The sequence below is a fragment of the Oncorhynchus keta genome, chromosome 22, assembly GCF_023373465.1.
Source record: "Oncorhynchus keta strain PuntledgeMale-10-30-2019 chromosome 22, Oket_V2, whole genome shotgun sequence".
NCBI lineage: Eukaryota > Metazoa > Chordata > Actinopteri > Salmoniformes > Salmonidae > Oncorhynchus > Oncorhynchus keta.
The window spans coordinates 36,655,657-36,677,976 of NC_068442.1; the positions used below are offsets into that span (position 1 = coordinate 36,655,657).

General features: G+C 39.7%; 3 protein-coding genes across 5 annotated transcripts; 1 reads left to right on the plus strand and 2 right to left on the minus strand.

Moving 5' to 3' along the window:
- Positions 1–9: 9 nt before the first annotated feature.
- On the minus strand, positions 10–5,304 carry LOC118375120 (cystinosin-like). 2 transcript variants are annotated; one of them, XM_035761620.2, is made up of 11 exons: positions 4,853–5,304; positions 4,556–4,642; positions 3,097–3,175; positions 2,894–2,981; positions 2,595–2,698; positions 2,337–2,474; positions 2,129–2,228; positions 1,806–1,925; positions 1,401–1,571; positions 1,142–1,259; positions 10–580 (listed from the first exon to the last, which is right to left on the minus strand). In XM_035761620.2, exons 2-11 carry the CDS (start codon positions 4,614–4,616, stop codon positions 438–440), a joined length of 1,122 nt encoding a protein of 373 aa, XP_035617513.1. In that variant the 5' UTR covers positions 4,617–4,642; positions 4,853–5,304; the 3' UTR covers positions 10–437. The 2 variants fall into 2 exon arrangements, with proteins under 2 accessions (XP_035617513.1, XP_035617514.1); XM_035761621.1 differs by lacking the exon at positions 4,853–5,304 and adding an exon at positions 4,738–4,834.
- Positions 5,305–9,299: 3,995 nt separating this feature from the next.
- On the plus strand, positions 9,300–11,987 carry LOC118375121 (C-C motif chemokine 25-like). 2 transcript variants are annotated; one of them, XM_035761623.2, is made up of 5 exons: positions 9,300–9,433; positions 9,881–9,967; positions 10,850–10,967; positions 11,261–11,357; positions 11,449–11,987. In XM_035761623.2, exons 2-4 carry the CDS (start codon positions 9,904–9,906, stop codon positions 11,355–11,357), a joined length of 279 nt encoding a protein of 92 aa, XP_035617516.1. In that variant the 5' UTR covers positions 9,300–9,433; positions 9,881–9,903; the 3' UTR covers positions 11,449–11,987. The 2 variants fall into 2 exon arrangements, with proteins under 2 accessions (XP_035617516.1, XP_035617515.1); XM_035761622.2 differs by having other exon boundaries at positions 9,334–9,461.
- Positions 11,988–12,344: 357 nt separating this feature from the next.
- LOC118375113 (serine/threonine-protein kinase NIM1) lies at positions 12,345–22,303 on the minus strand. The gene is made up of 4 exons (XM_035761607.2): positions 21,978–22,303; positions 18,741–19,055; positions 17,737–18,005; positions 12,345–17,477 (listed from the first exon to the last, which is right to left on the minus strand). Exons 1-4 carry the CDS (start codon positions 21,997–21,999, stop codon positions 16,722–16,724), a joined length of 1,362 nt encoding a protein of 453 aa, XP_035617500.1. The 5' UTR covers positions 22,000–22,303; the 3' UTR covers positions 12,345–16,721.
- Positions 22,304–22,320: the final 17 nt, after the last annotated feature.

Below are 22,320 nucleotides of genomic sequence, written 5' to 3' on the forward strand. Positions count from 1 at the left end.
ACACTAATCTTAATTCGTGGAAAACATTTTACTAATTGACAATAAAGCATGATATTCTAGTTACATTTCAAAATAGAAATTACCTTTAAATTAAAGAACACATTTCAAAATAAACAATTGTATTGTATAAAATTAACTATTGCTTTGACAGATGTAAAAGTGATAGGGCTATACAGTCAGTTTTTAAAAAGATTACAGAGTCCCTCCCTTAGTGGTATCAAACCATAACTAATAATTTATTCACAAATTATCGAACAAAAAGAAATCCCTATTATCCTAAACAATCATTTGGAGAAAAAAAGTACTTTTTAAGCAAAGGCCCTGTGTTGAAATAGCTTTTCATTCAATGGCTGTGAACACTGCATAGAATAAATCCCTATAGGAAGTCATTTGGCCCCAGTTTCACTGGCAGAGGTAGAGAGTGAGAGGTTATTAGCCTATTTCTGGTCACCCATAGGCTCGTAATGTGTTTTATGCCGGTATAGACAGTAATGCTGAATGATGAACACCACATCAAAGAATATGGATAACAAACCAAGTCCAGCCTTTGTGGGGTCGCCAAAGATGAGCTTCCATTCATCTAGGAAACAATAGAAACATTCTATGAAACCCTGACATAAACCATTCAATCATTCAGCATGTGATGTAGTAAGGCAGAATGTGTGACTGATGGAACTAATCTGAAAAACAACATCAAAATGTAGCACTATTTCAATGTACTATTATAACATGTTTAATACCATTATTTAAGCCATTTTATTTTTCCCTTTCTTTATGGTTTTGTTGTTGTTGTTCTTTATGTTGATTACTTTTTTTCTTATGATTTGTCTGCTCTTCTCCCAACCACAGGGAAAGAGATGGTGAATTGGTGGGCGGGCTTGTGCGTGGGTGGGCATGAACAGGAAATTCTTCTACATAATTGTGCCACTGTCCCTTATGTTAATGTAAAGGAATAATTGTAAAAAATAATAATAAAGTTAAGAAAAACCCATGGAAGCTATAGAAACAATGAATGACTGCAATTGAAGACACATTTTCAATTGTTGGGACTGTCCTTTGACTGTGGTTTTCACTTTGACTAATTATGTTTTACTGAAGTGTCTGCACATTGGTGATCTATGGTAGGCGTGAGCAGCCTTACTGTTGTTATACGACTGAAGAATCATCTGAATGAGACTGAAGCTGCCTCCTGTGAAGTCCAGCAACACATTGCCAATGCTCCACCCTTCCGTGCTTTGTCTTTGGTAGTTCATGTAGGCCTGAGGACACACACAGACAGTGTATTGATGATAGACAATGTAGTGGTGATCATGAAAAGCAACAATATCTACTGTAACAAATTATAATTGTGTATAAGGTAAAACCATTCAATATGCAGTCAAATATTGTGAAATCCATACCTGTGGGATGTATTTGACGAGGGTGACACCTAACTTAATGTAGGAGAAATAATAGAGATATTCCAGCCAGGTGATCTTATTGGCCACAGCAACAAAGAGGGTGACAAGGGCAAATGTCCATCCAATCACCAGAAGGCCAATAGCGATCTTGGACAACTTCTGCCCTCCTCTCTTTACCACAGACACACAGGAACACAGTCATTACTTTCAACAAGTGTTTACCTTTCAATGTTCATTTGAGGCCTTGACAACAATGCTTTCCTTTCAAAGGATCAGACATACAGTATCTTTCTGACAACAATCAAAACATAAGCTGATCATTATTTGTCCAGCCAACATCTGTCTCCGGCCTATAACCAAAGAGGGACATCTAGGAAGTTATTTTACTAGTCTTCTGTTACTCACCTCGTAGATGGCACACTGACAGATATACACAACTGTCAGCACAACTGCATGGAGACTAAAAAACACATCATTGGCATCCACTGGGTTCACACCGTTTGGATTTTTCTTCAAAAACTCTTCCTAAAAAAAATATTTAAAATATAACAACTATATGGAGTAAAAACCAAGTCAATAGGTCCATAGAAGACCAAAATATTTGAACAAATCCCTATTGGTGTCAATGCATGAATGACACAGAAATCCGAGTTGTGCGTGTAGATCTCAAATTAGGATAATTTGTCCTAATTTGTTACACTGTTAGTGAGGGCATGCAGAGCTCTTACCTTCATGTACGGAACCCAGAAGAGGCCTACATTGAAGACACTGTACGCAATGAAGCCTGTCAAGTTGAGTGCCAGGAAATCAAAGTTCAACCCCACCACACTGTCAAATAGACAAAGTCAGAAATCAAATCCAGATGCCCTTTAACTCTAAATAATTTAAGGCTGAGATTAAATTGTTTAAAAAATATATGACAGTTTGAGACACTACCTCTTTCTTCTCCAGTTCTCATATACTTGAGGGTAGAATGAGATAGACCATGCAAGGAAGTAAATCCAACCAATTAATTGGTTAAGGATATCGATGATGTTGCTTCTAATGACCAAGAAACGGATTCTGGTCTTAAAGCTGGAAAACATAAAGAGACTCTTAGTACATTGTGTTGGCTTAAAATCTGTCTGAAATGTAACGTGGGAAATTCTCATAGAGTTGAAATTCACTAAAAGACAGAAACTGAGAACAACTCACCTTGCAATGTCATTGTTGTTACTGTATAAATAGGCAGTCACCTGACCCACATGCTCTGCACGAACCTCAAATGTGCCTAATATGGCATTTGCAGGCAATTGTACCTGGAAATCAGAAATACAGCACATATAAATAATATATAAAACAGTTATGCCTACAACAGAGTATTGATGTTTTACACACTGGCTACTGTAGTTAATTGAAATATGATAGATTCAGATCTCAGATTGCATTAATAATCAATTACATGGTGTTTTGGTCATACTTTTCAGTGAATTTGAGTGGTATGAAAAGCATACCTGCTGAGGCAGTTGAAGTATCGAGGTAACATTTGCAGAGGAGTCAGTGAAGTTAAAAGAAATAAGTGCGGACACATTAAGAGGAGAGCTGCAAAAATAAATAAAAACACTGCATTATAACATTATAACACATCACAACAAATAGACATGCATAGAATACTGATACAAACTGGCAATAGATGCCCAGATATAAGAAAGGTTACCTAGGTATTATGGTGATATTGGCTGAACCTTTGACCTCCAGATTTACAGTGGCTGGAGCAAACAGGGATACACTCCCATCTGTTGAAGGAATATGATATTGCAGTTTTCAGATAGGGCTGTTTAGCAAAATTGATTATTCCTAAAACAGTACTTGGGCTTGAGGAGACGATGAATATGACTAGATCTCCTCTGACGACCAGGGTCCTTCAATATTGATGGTGCTTTCAAGACAACTGGGAATTTGTTAAAAAAACGGTCAAATCATGACATCAGTGATCTTCAGGTTGGCGCTCTAGAAAAAGGCCAGAGTTCCCGACTTGGAATTCCGAGTTGAATGACTGTTCAAAACGATTTTTCCCACTTCCAAGTTGTCTTGAGGTTGTAGAATTCCAAGTTCCCAGTTGTTTTGAATGCGGCAAAAGTCCCATTAACAGGTTTTGCAAACGTCATAATGGTACTCACCAAAATATTGAGTTTCGCAGAACAACTATAGCCATTACTGCCGTTACACACGGTACACACAGTATGCACATCCAAAAAAGGTATAAATAAAAATGGTTTTCGACCAAGTGTGCATGCACTAAATACACCTTCAGCACCTCCAATAAATTCACTCATTACTGCCACTCACAGGCTGGCTGATCCAGCAGCACAGTATCCCGAAAGATCATTGATGTTTTTTAGACCTTTTCCTGATTGCCTAGTGACTTTTACACCTACATACATGTACATATTACCTCGTACCCCTGCATATTGACTCAGTACCGGTACTCTTTTTATAGCCTTGTTACGGTTATTTTATTACCATTTCCCTTTTGTTATTTGCTCATCTTTTCTTACTTTTTAACCCTGCATTGTTGTTGAAGGGCTCGCAAGTAAGAATTTCACGGTAAAGTTAACAACTGTTGTAAGCTATTCGGCAATCATGAGAATTACAATTTGACTATAATGTTTGCAGAGCCGGTTAATGTCATTTTGAATTGCAAGATCCTGGGCGCCAGAGGAGATTTTGACCTATTTTTCTTCTTCTCAAGCCAAGATACTGGTTCAGATGGTGCCTTCAAGAAAACTGGGAACTTTGAAAAATACAAGGTCAAATCATTACGTCATTGATCTCCAGGTTGGAGCTGTAGAAAGAATCCTCATGCCGTGTTCAAAACAACTAGGAACTCGGAAAAAAACTAGCTCCGACTGGGAAAAATCTATTTGAACAGTCATACAAATCAGAATTACAAATCGACTAGGAACTAGGAAACTCGGAAATGTCCAACTTGTTAACTGGTTGTAGTTATACACCTGCAACGTTTAACTACATTTCCTAGTTCTGATCAACATGCGAACGCAGCATGAGTTCCCGAGTTGGATGACCGATTTTTCCCGATTTCCCAGTTTTTTGAACGCGGCAAGATTACCACCTATTAAAATCAGAGCTTGTTGGTTGAACAAGGGCAAACTCACCACATGTACTGACCGTACAGAGTGTTATGACCAAGACTGAAAGAAAGTTATTATCTGCCATCTTCAGGGCACGGGCCTTGCTGAACTCTAAACGTGCAAAAGAGGAACAGATGAGAAGCACTGCTGACCAAATGATCTGCATTAGCTAGGTAACATATGCTGCCATATAAAGTCAGACTTACAACAGCAATGTGCCATATTAATTTACGCTAAATCAGCTTGCTACATTGCTGCGTCTTAACAATAGTTAGTTCAACTAACTAATCATGAAATCAACAGAATAACGTTATACACTACCGCAGCTGAGTGGTGCTTTGTTTTCCTCTGCTTCCGTTAACTGGCATCGGTCATATGACTTGGCTCATCTGACTTGTATGACGTGCTGTCTTGGGCGCGTTCAAGACTTTCAATGTTGTGGGATGTTTCTTTTTTTTATGAACCTTTATTTAACTAGGCAAGTCAGTTAACAAGAACACATTCTTCTTTACAATGATGGCCTACACCGACCAAATCTGGCCGACGCTGAGCCAATTGTGCTCCGCCCTATGGGATTCCCAATCACGGCCGGTTGTGATATAGTGACTTTTTGACTTGTGCCGAGTTCACATTATTATTTGGAACTAGGACTAGAAAATGTGCAACTTTCTGAATTGTTGAACACTGCGTTTGTAGCCTATAACTACAACCAGTTAGTAAATCAGACATTTAAGAGATTCCTAGTTCCAACTAGCACATTGACTCGTGACTCTACTCTATCTGGCCAGGTTTTGTCACTCATTTTGTGGCACCGTTGATGTACTAGTCGAAACTAGGAAACGTCCGACTTGCTAACTGATTGTAGTTATACACGTGCCGCGTTCAAATGCAGATCAGGGCCTCTGATTGGACCAGCAAACTGTAAATCAACACAGGTCAAATTAGCTTGCGAACAGACTGCTGATTTGCTTCAGAGCAGGCGCCCAGAATGAAACCGTTTGCACGGGCATTTGATTTCCATAGGGTGGGCACGTTTTGGTCAAGGGACCTCTTATTTGGTTATATGTGTAAAATAAAACATATATAAGTGTTGAATAAATTGTATTCGTGGAGTGCATTTGTTATAACTATAAAACAGAAAGCATTGGTCATGAAACCCGGTATAATATTATTTTTTATAACGACAACATTTAAATAAATACCCAACCAAGACGCACGGTCAGCAAAATGCATGGTCAAATGACGAAAACATCATTACAAGAGCCAAGTGTGCTTGATAATAGTGCATTTTTTTGTTTCATTAAGACAGTAGTAAACATATTTCCCCCGTTTTTTCCCACCGACGAGCCATTAGATCGAGTTAGGGAGGAAACTGACGCCTTTGCAGCTTGAATGGATGATGTTTTATTTACGAGACGGTCCACTCGGGACACTAGTAAATTACCAGCTGAATACGTTAATAAAGTCTGACGTAAAACGAGAAACGACGTAAAAGGAGCAATAGCGCCATCTTTCGGCTGGTTGGGCTAATACTAGGCTATGCTATAAGGATATTATTCTAACCTAGGCCTGTCCTCCTCGACCTAACTCGAAGTCATCCTGCTACGAGTCGTGTCTGTCAGGCTAGTCCTCATCAGCCTTCACAGGATGATGATGTGCTTTTTATCCAAGCAATGGACATATAACAAATACATTTATTTTTGTGTACAGTTGTCATGTTTAAAATGTTTAGAATAAACACAAGGTCATTCTTATTTCTATGGTCACAACCACGTAAGTGAAAAGTAGCCTATACCGGCTTAATTTTCTAAATATATCTTATCCTGCAGTGAAAGAAGAAACAGAATTTATTCTTCTAAAGTACAGTACATATTACAGGGAATTCTATCAATCGTGACTGTAAGGCTTTTTTTTCTTGATTGTGACCCCTTTAGTTTTGTCAAGACGATTTAATATTTTATTGTAAAAGCGTAACAAGATCACGTTACGTTTTATCTCAACATTTTCAACATAATTTATTTGGCAGTTCTTTACATAACATTTGGTTTCATAATAAACATAAACTCATACTCCTCCAGTTACTGCCAGTTTGAGATGGGGTAAAATAATAATACACCATGTTCCATGCTTTTGGAAACGTTCTTCATAAGACATTGTTGAGTAATATGTCAAATGGAAGTTAATTATTTATGGGCATCTCTTTTCTCACATTTTACATACTTGTATATTGCATAACTCTTAAAGTTTCAAGGGCCATTAGGGCATCATGTTTTGGCCAAAGGATGCCAACAACATTATTGGATGACAACATATTTCCTTCCCAGTCTGATGATTGTTTGTTTGATATCTGTCACTACTTTCAAAATATGTAAAGTGTTAACTTTTCAATGGATGCAAATGGATCATAGAATCAAATAGTTGAGGATACGTAGATAAAACGCCTGGGAGAATTAGATCTTACAAGTATCAAAGTAAGTCACATTTTCAAGTTGATTTGAAGATATTTACACTCAGTATTATGTTGACTGATACCATCTGGTCTCAATAGCAAAATGGGAGGTACAAGTATTTTCCCAACTGCCCAATTGACTTTGGGGATGCTATACAAATCTGATATGTCACATAGTGGCTAGTATAGCAAGAGTTTTCTTTTTACAAGTAAAATGGTCTCAAAACTAAAAGGGTGCAATCATTTAAATTCAGACTGATGTGACATTTACATTTCAGAACATTATGCAAGTCTTTGCAAGTACCTAGCAAATTAATCTTCCTAAGCAATGACCAACACAACAAAAAAACTGCCACCCAAGACATCCTAAATATTATTTTCTTGTCTCAGTCCTTGTGTATTGTTAAATCAGAGGAGGCTGGTGGGCTCATTGTATTGGCTGGAATATAATTAATGGAATGGTATCAAACACATAAAACATATGGAAACCACATGTTTGATTCCATTCCATTTATTCTATTCCAGCAATTAAAATTAGCCCGTCCTCTTATAGCTTCAACAATAATGGATGCTACTTTTAACATAATTGCTTGTGTCAAAACCAGGTATTGAATCTTACATAAACTCACAGGCTGATATTCAATCAATTGCAGACAGTGGGTTTCCAGACAGTGGGTTTGCAGACAGTGGGTTTCCAGACAGTGGGTTTGCAGACAGTGGGTTTCCAGACAGTGGGTTTGCAGACAGTGGGTTTCCAGACAGTGGGTTTGCAGACAGTGGGTTTCCAGACAGTGGGTTTGCAGACAGTGGGTTTCCAGACAGTGGGTTTGCAGACAGTGGGTTTCCAGACAGTGGGTTTCCAGACAGTGGGTTTGCAGACAGTGGGTTTCCAGACAGTGGGTTTCCAGACAGTGGGTTTGCAGACAGTGGGTTTCCAGACAGTGGGTTTCCAGACAGTGGGTTTCCAGACAGTGGGTTTGCAGACAGTGGGTTTCCAGACAGTGGGTTTGCAGACAGTGGGTTTCCAGACAGTGGGTTTCCAGACAGTGGGTTTCCAGACGGTGTTTTCATTGCTGTTATACAAAAGATATTAAGGACTCTGCGTGTGGTCCACATTTTCTTAATTCTAAGGATGTAGTTGATTTTTACAGTTAATAAATGACTAAAATAAACTATGTTCCTGTGCACTGATTGCTGGCCTGGCTCCTTGGACCTTAGATCCTTCTCCAATAGCAATGAGGGGCCTCAGGGAAATGGAAGCCCTCCTGAAGAACATAATAAATAAAAATGATGGTTGAGTACAGATATTATCACAGAATTTTTATTTTACTAAGCAGGTCAGTTAAGAACAAATTCTTATTTTCAATGATAGCTTAGGAACAGTGGGTTAACGGCCTGTTCAGGGGCAGAATGACAGATTTGTACCTTGTCAGCTCGGGGATTTGAACTTGCAACCTTCCGGTTACTAATCTAACGCTCTAACCACTAGGCTACCCTGCTGCCCCAAGATGCAGCTATATGCTTATGTTTCTAGCTCCAACAGTGCAGTAATACCTAACAATACAAAACAATACACACAAATCCCAAAAATAAAAAGACAGACATCAAGAAATATCAGAACGAGCAATGTCAGAATCCGGAATGTAAATATATACACTGAGTGTACAAACATTAGGAACGCCTTCCTAATATTTACTGGTCTTTTGCCCTCAAAACAGATTCAATTTGTCGGGGCATGGAATCTACAAGGTGTCGAAAGCATTCCACAAGGATGCTGGCTAGTAATACTGACTAAGGTTCAGGGCAGGATACTAGACAGAGGCCGGCTAGTGGTGACTATTAAACATTCTGTTGGCCTGGAGATAGAAGCTGTGTATCAGTCTTTTGGTCCCAACTTTGATGCATCTGTACTGTCGTCACCATCTAGATGGTAGTGGGGTGAACAGGCTGTGGCTCGGGTGGCTGAAGTCCTTGATGATCTTATTGGCCTTCCTGTGACACTGGGTGCTGTAGATGTCCTGGAGGGCAGACAGTGTACCCCTGGTACAGACCGCACCACCCTCTGGAGAGCCCTACAGTTGCGGATGGTTCAATTACCGTACCAGGCGGTGATACAGCCCAACAGCATGCTCTCAATGGTGCATCTTTAGAAGTTTGTGAGGGTCTTCAACAGTTTGTCACTCATCTTTTCACTGGACTTAAGCCAAAGAAAGCATTGCAGTGGCATTTGATTGTGATGCTCAAATTGTTCAAATTCTACCTCTTCCCAGCAATTGTAAAACATACTATACTTACTAGTTGTCATGCGAGAGGAGGTGTGGCTGATTAAGATAACAGGGTTGGTGGAGGGGTGAAGAAGGTATCAAATGGCAGCTACTGTATAAAGCAGTAGGGAACTCAACAAGACAGAGAAGACAGGTCATTTCTGCAAGGAGATTTTGTGTTTTGAGAAGGTTATTTGTGACATGTTCTGCTTTGTTGGTAGACTTGTGTGTTTATATGCTGACCTATTGCTTGTTTGTTTGCTTGTCTGATTCTTAATTCATATTTTACTAACTTTTAGCCTATGCTGTAAGCATTCTGTACTTTTGTATTTCTAAGTGGTAAAATAAACAAGTTGATGCAGCTATGTTAAGAGACAGAGGTTATGGTTCATCTGATGAATGCATGCTAACTTTTATTAGAACATAGTCAGAGCTTCTGCCAAACCCACCATAGCTCCACAAAACAGCTCCACGCATTCAAGTGTTGGAAATCAAGAGGTCAGGATTGGGGTCTGGAAAACAAACATACCAGTATTGTAAATGGGGTGGCCCAGTCAGGAAAACATCCCGCTGACAGTGTGGTGGTATTAAAAAGAGAACGTTTCTCAGGCTTTACATCCTGTCCTGTTCTTACAGTGGACCATAGAAGCAGTGACACCATGAAGTTCCAGGCTCTGTTCTTTCTCCTGCTCCTGGCATGCATGTACCTCAGCATGGCTCAAGGTAGGCACCATTAAATCTACTGTATTGTACATTCTATAGACTAATTATTATGAAGCTTATGTCCCCTGTAATTGATGTAATAGTCCTGATTTGTTCTTGTAATGAAGGTATTGTTGAAAAATCAACTGTACTTATAGCCACTCCACATTCTGTACACTAATAACTTGTTGCAGATTGAGTATTAACCTCTCGTAATGGAGAGCATTATTCTGCACAAAGACAGTTATTTCAATATAATGTTGTTGTTTTTTTACAAGCTTCAACTGGTCCATACTATGTCAAGAAGAGAAAGATCTGTCGGCTCCAAATATTTTTTTTACCAGAAAATTTTACACAGACTGATGTTTGTCTCTGTGATCCGTTCCTTTCAAAACATTGTTTCGAAACACCTGGCACTAGATTTCACAACCGTTTCAATAGTTATATACATGGCTTATGCTGCACTTACAGGCAGTTCTCATGTTTGCATTATTATACATTGTGAATATGAATAGTCCTGGTGATGTCTTCTCTTGCACACATCTGCAATACATTTACTCTAAAAAATATTATTAGAAAATTATCACACTGTAATATTTCGCAACTTCAACTGCACATTTCAAACTATGTGTAACTGAAATGTCAGTCAGTGGAGGCGCCTGAGGAGAGGACAACTCATTGTAATAGCTGGAATGGAGTAAATGTAATGGCATCAAACCATGTGTTTGATGTATTTGATACCATTCCACTCATTCCGCACCAGCCACTACCACGAGCCTGTCCTCCCCAATTAAAGTGCCACCAACCTCCTGTGATGTTAGTACATTATAATTTATTAAATTGAAATGTAAGCACAAAAGGCGTATAATAGCAACCATTTCCTTTCCCCCTGATTGTTGTCAGGCTCTTATGGGAACTGCTGTCTGAAGCACGTTGCTGGCCTGAAAAAGAACACCAAGAGGAACGTGATGAGCTACAGGATACAGGAAACAGATGGTGACTGCAACATCAAGGCTGTTGTGTGAGTGTGTTAGAACACCTCCTCACCTTCTGTCCCTAAGTCCTCACTCCCCAAACAACAACAAAGCTTCACAGTCAGTCTATCATTGGGACACTGGTAAGGTAGAACAAATCCTCTAGTTGCCTGCAATGGATGCCAAGAAGGCTTTTTGACAGAGAAATGTGGTATTTTTCTACATATTTTGATTTCCTTTTTTTCTCCTCGTAGAATGTGAATCTAAAAAACAATACTGAGTCTGAGTGTCTAACGGAAAACAAACACTTTTTATCCCACCACATGTCTCATATCTGTAGGTTCATGCTGAAGAAACGGAAGACTGTTTGTGCCAATCCCAGCCAGAAGTGGGTACAGAATCTGATGACTGTTGTCGATAAGCAGCAAAGCAACTAGGTACAACTCTCACTCTTAACTAATTCTTTTAGAAATGCTTCTGCGTTTGACAAGTTTACAGTATCTAATTATGGCCTTTTTGTATCAATAGCTTCCTGAGAAAAGAGAATGAGGGGGATGTAGTTGAGCTGCTGCTTCGTTGGAGACTCTTTTAACCAGTGTATGCCAATTTCCATATGTCAAGTGAACTGTGTGGGCAAATATATGACATATCATCCTGTAAGTAGAATGTGAGCTTCATCATTATATTACTCATTATATTATAGTTTGGCTTAATGAGTTTATATCACATGCTTTTGGGAGAATACCTGAGGTTCCATTGTTAAGGTGGCAATCCAGTAGCATAGCAAGACAACTATACTGTATTACTGTATTCACTGTTAGCATTAGATGACTAACCATGAATGGTGCCTGCTAGTAATGAGCCACTTGGCAGCTTAGCATTATTGTGTGTGTGCTGTGCTGCCTCTGCCTATACGCAGACTACATGCTGACTGTAGGGCCCCCGACCACTAAACTTTTATATAAAGCTACAATTTCTATTTTGATTTCAATCACTACTATGTCAAAACATTATTTGTATAAGTTCCCATTTGTAATAAAAATGTAATAAAGTACAAAATGTTGATACATCTCAGAAATATCAATGGATATGTCAATAGGGAATACATCAAGCTAATTAAGAATATATATTAATAGAAATATATATTTTCATGATGTCCATAATAACCATCTTCCCCACAGTTGTCAACATATTCATCCTTTTTAATTGTATGATTCCAAGGCCAGCTCATTACACTCCATCTATACATGAACTCTTTATACTGCACACGTTTCATTTGAAAAAAAGCTTTCACTCCTCTCATTGCCTTCAGCATTTACAGACACAGAACTTCAGCTCTCTGAAGCTTATCACTTGTAATGCCACATATCTACCTGAAATGTGATACAGTATGATGGGCAGAGAATCAATCGCAGTTTATACATGTTCATTCTTGCTACAGTCACCATTTTAAGGCAAGTGTGATGCCCCAGGAGAAATCTCTATGTATCATATCGGAGCTTCCCTATCTGTCCCTGTCCTATCTGTCTGTCCCTGTCCTATCTGTCCCTGCCCTATCTGTCCCTGCCCTATCTGTCCCCGCCCTTTCTGTCCCCGCCCTATCTGTCCCTGTCCTATCTGTCCCTGCCCTATCTGTCCCTGCCCTATCTGTCCCTGTCCTATCTGTCCCTGTCCTATCTGTCCCCGCCCTTTCTGTCCCCGCCCTTTCTGTCCCCGCCCTATCTGTCCCTGTCCTATCTGTCCCTGTCCTATCTGTCCCTGCCCTATCTGTCCCTGCCCTATCTGTCCCTGCCCTATCTGTCCCTGTCCTATCTGTCCCTGTCCTATCTGTCCCTGCCCTATCTGTCCCTGCCCTATCTGTCCCTGCCCTATCTGTCCCTGTCCTATCTGTCCCTGCCCTATCTGTCCCTGCCCTATCTGTCCCTGTCCTATCTGTCCCCGCCCTTTCTGTCCCCGCCCTATCTGTCCCTGCCCTCAGTGGAGTGTGACAGGGAGGCTCCAATATGCTGCAGAGGACAAGGTTCCCATGAGAAGATCTCTGAGACTACACAATGAGACATACATCCAACCTTGTCTAATTGGTTTGCCTCTTTCTTTCCAAGGACACACACAGTATCTCTTTCATCGCTACTAGTGGCCTATTCCTCTTATTAATGTTGATTTAACACTATTGCTATACAGCCATTGAACTACACTCAAAGATGTTCTATCAGGGTTCAAGAGTAATGTATTCAATCAATCTCAGACATCTGAATGGCTGCTTCTGAACTATAAACCACATACCCAACTTCCAGTGAACAAGGCATACAACTGTCAATACAATGCAATATAAACATGGACATGTTCCAGAACACTGACTCCTTTGTATTTGCCAGGAGGACTGTGAGACTATAAACTTTCTATAAACTTGTTTTTGGCCCATACCTCATATTTCTCAACAGTCTGACTTGAGAGGAGGATTTATCTGAAAGTATGCTGTTGCAATTCCAAAAGGAAACAGGTCAACATTTGAATTTGAGCAGATATTCACGAGTGACTCAGTACATAGAAGTTTTTTTTTTCAAAGGTACACGGGGGAATGAAATACTGAGAAAATGATCTATGTGTAAGCAGAGAGAATTAGCTTCTTATTACATTCTTGCTCAAATTATTATCCACTCAACATGTTTTTGCAGACACCGAGCTCTCATTCCAATCAGAACTTTTGAGGTAAAGCTGAAATGAATTGGGTAATTGTGAAATTAAGTGTGCACAGTAGACACAAAGTTCCACAAACCTTCAGCACAGGCTTTCAACACTTCATTATGATATTCAGTGGAGTGAACTGTTCAACTGTAGAAATAATCATGTGTCATTCATTGAAAGACAATACATTAAAGTAACAACCACACACACAACAACCTTTGGCATCACTACAGGTTATTGACTCAGCTAAAACATAAAGCTACCCAGAACCACAACAAACAGACCATTCCAAACATCACACTGGATAATGGATGTGATTAGTTACCCCTTATCACCAAAATGCTCCAGTCAGAAACATGATTTATTATTATCCTATCATTTTAAAGAATTAGCAAAAGGAAAAGAGTCAAAGCAATGTTTCAGACATATTTAGCAATAGCCTAAAAAAACTTTTCATTCAAAGTGATTACGTCAGGACTCCACTTAGGCACTAGCTTGGAGATAATTTGATAGTTTGTCTCTCCATCATTTTGTACTCAAATGCTTGTCTTAAAACCTCTACTGGATCGGTGTGTTCCCCGCGTGACGGTTGAGCTAACATAGGCTAATGTGATTAGCATGAGGTTGTAAGTAACAAGAACACTTCCCAGGACATAGACATATCTGATATTGGCAGAAAGCTTAAATTCTTGTTACTCTAACTGCACTGTCCAATCTACAGTAGCTATTACAGTGAAATAATAGCATGCTATTGTTTGAGGAGAGTGCACATTTATGAACTTGAAAATGTATTAATAAAGCAATTAGGTACATTTGGGCAGTCTTGATACAACATTTTTAAAAGAAATGCAATGGTTCATTGCATCAGTCTAAAACTTTGCAAATACACTGCTGTCATCTAGTGGCCAAAATCTCAATTCTGCCTGGGCTGGAATAATACATTATGGCATTTATCTTGCATTACAAAGATGATGGTTAAAATTATTTTATTTTTAAACATGTTTTTTTCTTTGAATGATCTTTTACCAGATCTAATGTGTTATATTCTCCTACATTCATTTAACATTTCCACAAACTTCAAAGTATTTCCTTTCAAATGGTATCAAGCATATGTATATCCTTGCTTCAGGTCCTGAGCTACAGGCAGTTAGATTTGGGTATGTGATTTTAGGCAAAAATGTCAACAATTTTTTTTTTTAAAGGTGCGGATCCTTATTGACAAAGGCATGACTGGGGTTCATCTCATTATTGCAAAATATATTGCCCTGCCAGACTGCCAATCAATGGAGAGGAACAGAACAGGTACATGTACAAACTGTAAGAACCTGGCACACAATAATGAGAGAAAAGGTAAAGTGCTGACAGGTTTTATCACTGCTTGGATCATAGAGGTGGTAATAGCTTCAGGGGAAATGTATGTTGAGTAAGATGGGAGGGCAGTTAGAGAAACTGCTAATGTTTATACAATCCAACCGTCCTGATTTTTATGAGAGCGTAGGTTGCGTTATGAGTGACCTCATAAGAACCTGCAAAACCTCTAAAAAGGCTTTGGAAGTTTTATACTTTTATTGACTTTGGCTGATAATAGAACAACATACTCTCTAGTATCTATTTTCTGTAAGATGTTGAGGTTCTGTGATGTCCATGATGTAAAAAATGAACAAATATGTGCTTCAAGTACACAGATGATATTCAAATGCTGCTCAGATTTCCACTTAGGGGATACTCACAATATAAACTTGTCAGTCTTCCCTAAAGACCTTTCCACTGTTACTAGCACCAGGGATGCCCCCTGAACTCACAAGAGGTGATTGATTATTATAATCTTTTTAATGAATTTGTCTTGATGTGTATGTTTTATTTATTTTTAATTATTTAAATGGTATAGCAATACACAATGCAATATTTTTTTTTTACTCATCTCAGGCATATATTCAAATGACATTTCTCTTGAGCATTAATGGGTACATCCAATGGCAAATAATATTTATTAACATTTTATAAATACTTTACTGATATACTTAATCCACATAAAATATATCAGTAAAGCATTTATAAAATGACTGTACAAAAATATCTACATAAGCAATGTGTTAATGCATTTTAATTACATTATATCATAATAAAGATATTCATCTTCAGCACTTCCAAGCCACTGAATAGCCAAAATAAAGAACTGTGCACAAAACATCCATATTTTACACATTTTCAATGTACTTGTAAATAGAGCTTGTGAATTTACCTTGTGAATTTACCTAAAGATTATATTTGTTATATTTACATTAATGTTGAAGGCATACAAGTCTTTGAGGATAAACCTAAGTATTGTAATCCAAATATCAGAGCATTGGCCAGTGCTTCGTGCCTGACTCCCTTACAATTGCTATCTGAACAAAGCACTTTTCCTGTATCACAGCTAAGACAAATTAGCCATGTCCTTCCACGAGCATGACCCTAGTTATATTTTGACGAAGCACAGGACTAAGTAGGCTTGGAAGATGCTGATAGTATTATTAATCCTTCGTCTCTCACTGTAAGCCAATTGTACAAAACATAGACCTATTGAGTGATGTAATGTCGCAACAAGCTGAAGTCAATTACTGTAGCCTTGTTAGTAAATAAAGCTGCAATATAATTAATGTACTTTACAGTACAACCCTGAAATCTTAATCTTTTCACCATTGTATCTTTCTGTCAGATTTCTTAGGAGTACTGAAATGTAATGATTAATGTGAGCACAAGATGGTGCTATTTATCTAACTATCATCTGTACTGCGATGAATACGCGACAACAAATCTGTGAGTGTAGTGTGTGTATGTGTGTGTGCGTTTGTGGTGTGTGTTTGTCTTGTGATTCTCTTCTGGTGGAGCCTGGCTATACAGGAGGCCAGACTCTGTAGCATTATTTCTCAACCTCCATGGAGGTCCATGGAGCAGCACCGGTTCCTGAGATGTTGCTGACAGGTCCCTCAGATAGTTCATAGTTATGGGAGAACTTCACTTCTGAAGTGTTCAATTTCATTATAAGTGGCCCACCAAAATGGTTTGTTTTAATCCAAAGAGAAGATCCATAATTTTCCAGTCCCTGGTTCAAAAACTGTTGCAAAATCCCTTGTCTATAGGATAACACAGACACTGGTAGGGTTGTGCTTGTCCATAACAGCAGTGGTCGTCCTGCCGTTCTTACTGCCAAAGTCCTCAGGGTAAAGGGCTGCGTATCCCACTGCCTCCACAGACCTCCTCTTCTGGACACGGTGGAGGAGGATACGGTACGTCCCCGTCAGGGGGCTGCGATTGTCTGTATAGGTGTTGTTCTGCAGGTGGACTCCCTTGATGCCCAGATCAGACAGGGCCGACTTCACCTCCTGCTCCTCCACACACAGGACCTGGGAGGTTTCAGCCAGGTGAAAGGGTGTCTGGGGCAGGGGGGCGTACGCCCGAGGGTACTCAATGCTCTTCAGCCACGTGCTGGTCATTATCAGGGAGATGGGGTCACGGTCAGCGGGCACGGACCTCAGCATGCCCTTTATGACCAGTTGGCAGGGGTTGGGTACATATTCAGGGAAGGCGTAGGCTCCCTGCATGATACAGCGCTTCAAACGACCAAGGTTGTCGGCGTGGAAAGGCATGGTGGTGGTGACCATGAAGTAGAGCAGGATTCCCAAGGCCCAGATGTCCACGTAACGACCCACGTAGCCTTTGTCTTTGAAGAGCTCTGGAGCGGCGTAGGGTGGGGAGCCACAGAACGTGGTGAGGACTTCAGATGGAGCACTCACGATACTGAAGCCAAGGTCTCCCACCTTGATGCAGTAGCTGGTGGTGTAAAAGATGTTCTCTGCTTTCAGGTCTCGGTGGACAATGTTGTTGTCATGCTGAAATTATAACAAAAAGGGGTAGGGTGGGGGTACGTTAGTTGGATGTTGCTACAAAATTATGATGTGCTCCCTGAATCAATAAAGCAAGAATAGCCTACAATAATTGGATACATTCTGGCAAATCCTAGCCATAGACAATGCATGATTTATGCAAAAGTTATGTCCAATCCTCAAGTTAGGAAGCTGCCTTAATCACAGAGTGGAATTGACATCTGTGCCCGTCTACTGTTCAATGCTTTGACTGGCTATAGCTCACCATGTGTTTGATGGCAGAGATGATCTGGGCAAAGATGAGCTTGGTCTCCAGGTCAGACAGACGCCCCCGGTTGGTGATACGTGAGTAGAGGTCTCCTCCACTACCATACTCCATCACCAGGTACAGGCGCTTGGTGGTCTCAATCACCTCATAGAGACGAACAATGTTAGGGTGGGACAGCTTCTCCATACAGCTGATCTCTGTGGCAAACAGGGACTGAGACTTCTTGTCCAGCCGAAGCTTATCCAAAATCTTGATTGCAACCCTCTCTGAGGGAGGGAGTGAGAGAGAGAAAGACCCAGAGAGAGAAGGGGGGGAGAGGGAGAAACCAATACAGAAATTATAGGAGAGAAGGAAGGGTGATGAGACAGGGCAACTGGTGTAATTTAATTTGAAGCTTCACCAAATTATATAACGTCCAGTGAAACATGTGCCTGAGAGGAGAATGTGAGGGTAAATGAAGACCTCTCCTTTTCCCCACCCCCCATCTCGCCATCTCTCCTGTGTTATTTCCCTGCAGGGATCTCTAACTGCCCGCTACAGAAATGAAACAGAGCTGTATAAAGCACGAATTCACCACAGGGGGTGAAGGGGGATCTGAGGCGATCAGGAGGTGCTTAGTTCAGGTGACCACCCCTTGTCCTCTGGCATCAGTATTCACCCTGTTATAATACCCCCCCGGAGACAGAGTCTGTGTGGCAGGCAGGGGAGGATAGAGACAGGGTCAGCTCAGTAGGAATGTGTTAGAGAGCTATATCTTCATACTGCCAGGTCCCAACCATTGAGTAGGAACTGTAATGTCCATTTTGTTACATTTTCCAAAGTGGCATCAGTTGGTGTACTGAATGGAACACATGATTATATCATTGGAGACGAGGTACAGTGTATTGCTCAACTCCCACTCTGGTTACTGTACCAGTCAGGCTTTACTAGATTAATGAATTAACCAATTAATAATTTAACCAACTACTGAAAAGATGACTAACAAATAAATCCCTCCTTACCTTTAGTCAGGGCATGGATACCCAATCTAACGTGGGAGAAGTTCCCACACCCTATTTCCCCCCTGAGCTCGTAGAAGGAGATCCTCCGGCCCAGTATGAGGTCGTTGACTACCCTCTGGTCATGGTTCATGTCATAAAGCACCCTCTCAAATGGTGTCTGCCTCATCCTCTGTTCTGGGGTCAGTTCTGGTATAATAGGACGGGTTGAAAGGACTTTCAGTGTTTTGTCCAATGGCGTTACACTCGTCTCACTTGGCTTGGCTTTCTTATCCTCCTTGTCCTTGCGTTTCAGCCATGCTAGTCTGGAGTTGAGTCCTAAAAGGCACAAAGGAAAAAAATGAATTACAGGTGAGATTTTAATTTGGGTGAGGTTCCCTGTGTTCAATGGCAGGGATTCCGATTTGGGACTATTGTGGGTAGATGTTCTATGGCCTCGCCAGTTAGCTCTATTCACATAAAATAACATCACACAACTTCTTAAATATCCTACCGCTCCCTTCTATCATGCATTGATACAAATGACTTACCTGTCTTTCTTATTCCTGTTAGCTCCTATAGGATAAAATGGATAATTGAGCATTGATACAAAGGAGCATCAATTCAAACTGTCACATATTATAACTCTCTCTATCTGGCATTCTTTGTTAGAGGCTTGGGGCACAGCTCTGCTGATGCTCTGACTGGCCTTAAGGATTCATAATAGCCGTCAATATTTATTTTAGGTCATCGTTACAAAAGGTGATTTAATTGCAGACGTGGAGCTCCACCATTACCTCTGGGTAAATGTGCAGTCTGCAGGACAGCCATAATGAGATTGGCTCACACTAATCTCCATGCAGGAGACTCCTGTTGACTTGAACGGAATGTCCGGCCAGCTAAATAATCATCTTAACAGCTTTAAGTGACATTGACTATTCTTACTAGTGCATATTGGAGACAGCGACACTTGGAAATAGCACAGCAGTATTGACTCTAAGAACTCCCCATGGTCAAATATATGGATCTGTTTAGTTTTTTTTTATCCCAGCGAAACAAATCATTCAGTCCCTCAGATACAGTAAATCAATCAATAATGAACCATTTACAAATCGAAAGGAAAACTACATAAAGAGCAATGCATTTAACAATGGAAATAAGTCCCAGACTTTATTGTGTTATCCTCAAGGATTTTACTCATGTGCATGTATGGCTTTTCAAGTTTGTTGTGTGCTTATTTTCTTAAATGGTTGTATTAATAAACTAAACTGTCTAGTAAGAGGAGAAAAGGCAGTGATTGGCATGTGTGCATACTGCTGATTACAATATATGGCACATCAAGTACTATCCCCTAAATGATATGTGGCCTTGTACTTGAACTGAAGATCATCAGCTCCAAGCATAAAAAGTGTTGGGGATTGACCTTACACACAGCATCACTACATTATTTATTTTGTGGGCACAGATAAGGTCAGGTTGGGTCATGGAGATATATGACAGTGAGGTCAGAACCAACATCTATAATAGTTGGTAGGATTGGCCAATGAGGCCTTGGTCTAATGAGGTCAGAGCAGAGAATCTAATTTTGGGCCTGGGCAGGCCATTATAGCGTTATACAAAATCTTATGTACAGTATAACTTTATTGTGCATTCCTACACTGCTTTGAGAAATAAACTGAATCAAAAGTCATAATTGGGCATTGAAGCACTTTTTTTTAACAATGTTAAATCCATGATATCCCTAGACATTGCTCTTGTAAAGAGTGTGAATACGTGAATTAAATGTAAAAATAGGATGGGACTGAATCCCATGGTTCTGTAATGTAGCCTACAGTATGAACCAATGTAGCCTTCAAATAATAGACTGGAAAATACTATTCAAGTCATGACGCCCCAAGACAACAGGTGCATCAGGCTTTCTTTTTTTCCATCTTTATATAACTAGGCAAGTCAGGCTTAAAGGAAATGTTCACCCAAATTACTGAATTACATATTGGTTTCCTTACCCTGTAATCAGTCTATGGACAAGGTATGACACCAATCCATGCTTTGGTTTAATTTCCCTGTCACAAATCGCCTTCACAATCAATTTCATATACTTTCGGATTATTTGGACATGATGCGCAAAAAATGCTGATATTGGTAGGCCAACATGAAAAGGAAACAAAACCAAAACATGGATTGCTGTCATACCTTGTCTATAGACTGCTTACAGGGTAAGGAAACCAATGTGTCATTTTGTAATTTGGGTGAACTATCCCTTTATGAGCACAGAACCATTTTAAAAGTGATCAGGGTATATACTTATACATTTAGCTTTAGCTCTTCTCTATATATTTGTCATCTCAATCTGGTTTATATTTAATGGATGCTGACACATCAAAGATGTTGCTCTCCCCTTTGGAAACCCTCCCAATGCAGGTCAGGATTAGACAGAGCTCAGTTTAGGATGTTAGTTCTGTTCTGAAAATACAACTGAAAACGCAATAGATAACACTCAGTATAGGGAGAGCACAAGACGTTGAAAATATTTATTTTAGGTTTAAAAGACGTTGAAAAGACGTCGTTCAACCAATTTTGCTCACTGGTACAGTACTGTACTCTCTCGCTGTGCTACCTGAAGCTATCTGGTTGAACTGTTACACAACACAATGATCAGTTACAACTGGATCGGTGCCCCTGAACTTTATGTGATAATATATTCTGATGCAATGCAATTCCTTATAGTTTCTCTGTAACCTGTCATGTTTTTAAACATACACTAATATCAAATGCATGCCATTATTTTTGCCTAGCTGTCTGTTTTGTGCTTGCAGTTGCCTTATACAGTACATTGATTCAGAAATTAATGTAATAACAGGAGTTCCCAGCTAAAAAGCAATGAGGTTTGCAGAGAATTCCAATTTAAAACCACCATTTGGATTAATTTGTTTGATTCTATTCTACTATTGCAGTAACATACACCATTTCATAATGCCTATAGAAATGGCAACACATATTGTTTTGGGGCATAATAAATGACTGTTTTTGTCTTATTGATCTGATAGAAAATGTTATGTATTTTATCTAAATTTGTTGGGACCAAATTAAAGGCCTAATTAAGTAGACTACATGCAATTAGACTAGATGTTAACCCATATTTTCGTAATGAACACGTCTGCATCTAAAATAAACAAAATAGCCAAAAAGTTATTTATATGCACTTTATATGCTCTTTCGCATATAACTAACTACTCACAAAATAATAGTTTTAAGTGTTACCTGGTAGTTGCGGATCCCTCATCCTTCAAGTCCAGCAGTAGAAATGATACAGTGTGTGTGAATGGAGTGGCTCACCATCACTAAACCTCAGGGCATCACCCTGCCAATCCTATTATCACCGTGTATTAATATCCATTAGAGACTGATATAGACAAGGCAGCACTAAATCTCTGGACACGCAGCTGGAGCACTTTTCTATATCACGTGAATCTAATGTACTGATAAACATGGAACATTTTATTGAAAGGTAGGCCAATCAAATTCAATATTTATGACAGGTCTAGCTACAAACAATTAATACTTGCTCACATTTCTGCAGCAATAGAGAAATGGAGATGGCAAT

Bases quoted from the DNA above. Each gene is read 5' to 3' on its own strand.
- LOC118375121 (XM_035761622.2), top strand. The intron at 9,968-10,849 runs GTAGGCACCATT...GATTGTTGTCAG, and splicing joins GTACCTCAGCATGGCTCAAG to GCTCTTATGGGAACTGCTGT. The intron at 10,968-11,260 runs GTGAGTGTGTTA...TCATATCTGTAG, and splicing joins TGCAACATCAAGGCTGTTGT to GTTCATGCTGAAGAAACGGA.
- LOC118375120 (XM_035761620.2), bottom strand. From the start codon at position 4,616: ATGGCAGATAATAACTTTCTTTCAGTCTTGGTCATAACACTCTGTACG. The intron at 3,176-4,555 runs GTGAGTTTGCCC...TTCCTTCAACAG, and splicing joins CTGTACGGTCAGTACATGTG to ATGGGAGTGTATCCCTGTTT. The intron at 1,926-2,128 runs GTAAGAGCTCTG...TATTTTTTTTAG, and splicing joins TCTGGGTTCCGTACATGAAG to GAAGAGTTTTTGAAGAAAAA.
- LOC118375113 (XM_035761607.2), bottom strand. From the start codon at position 21,999: ATGAGGGATCCGCAACTACCAG. The intron at 19,056-21,977 runs GTAACACTTAAA...TGTGCCTTTTAG, and splicing joins GAGGGATCCGCAACTACCAG to GACTCAACTCCAGACTAGCA. The intron at 17,478-17,736 runs GTGAGCTATAGC...TTATAATTTCAG, and splicing joins TCTCTGCCATCAAACACATG to CATGACAACAACATTGTCCA.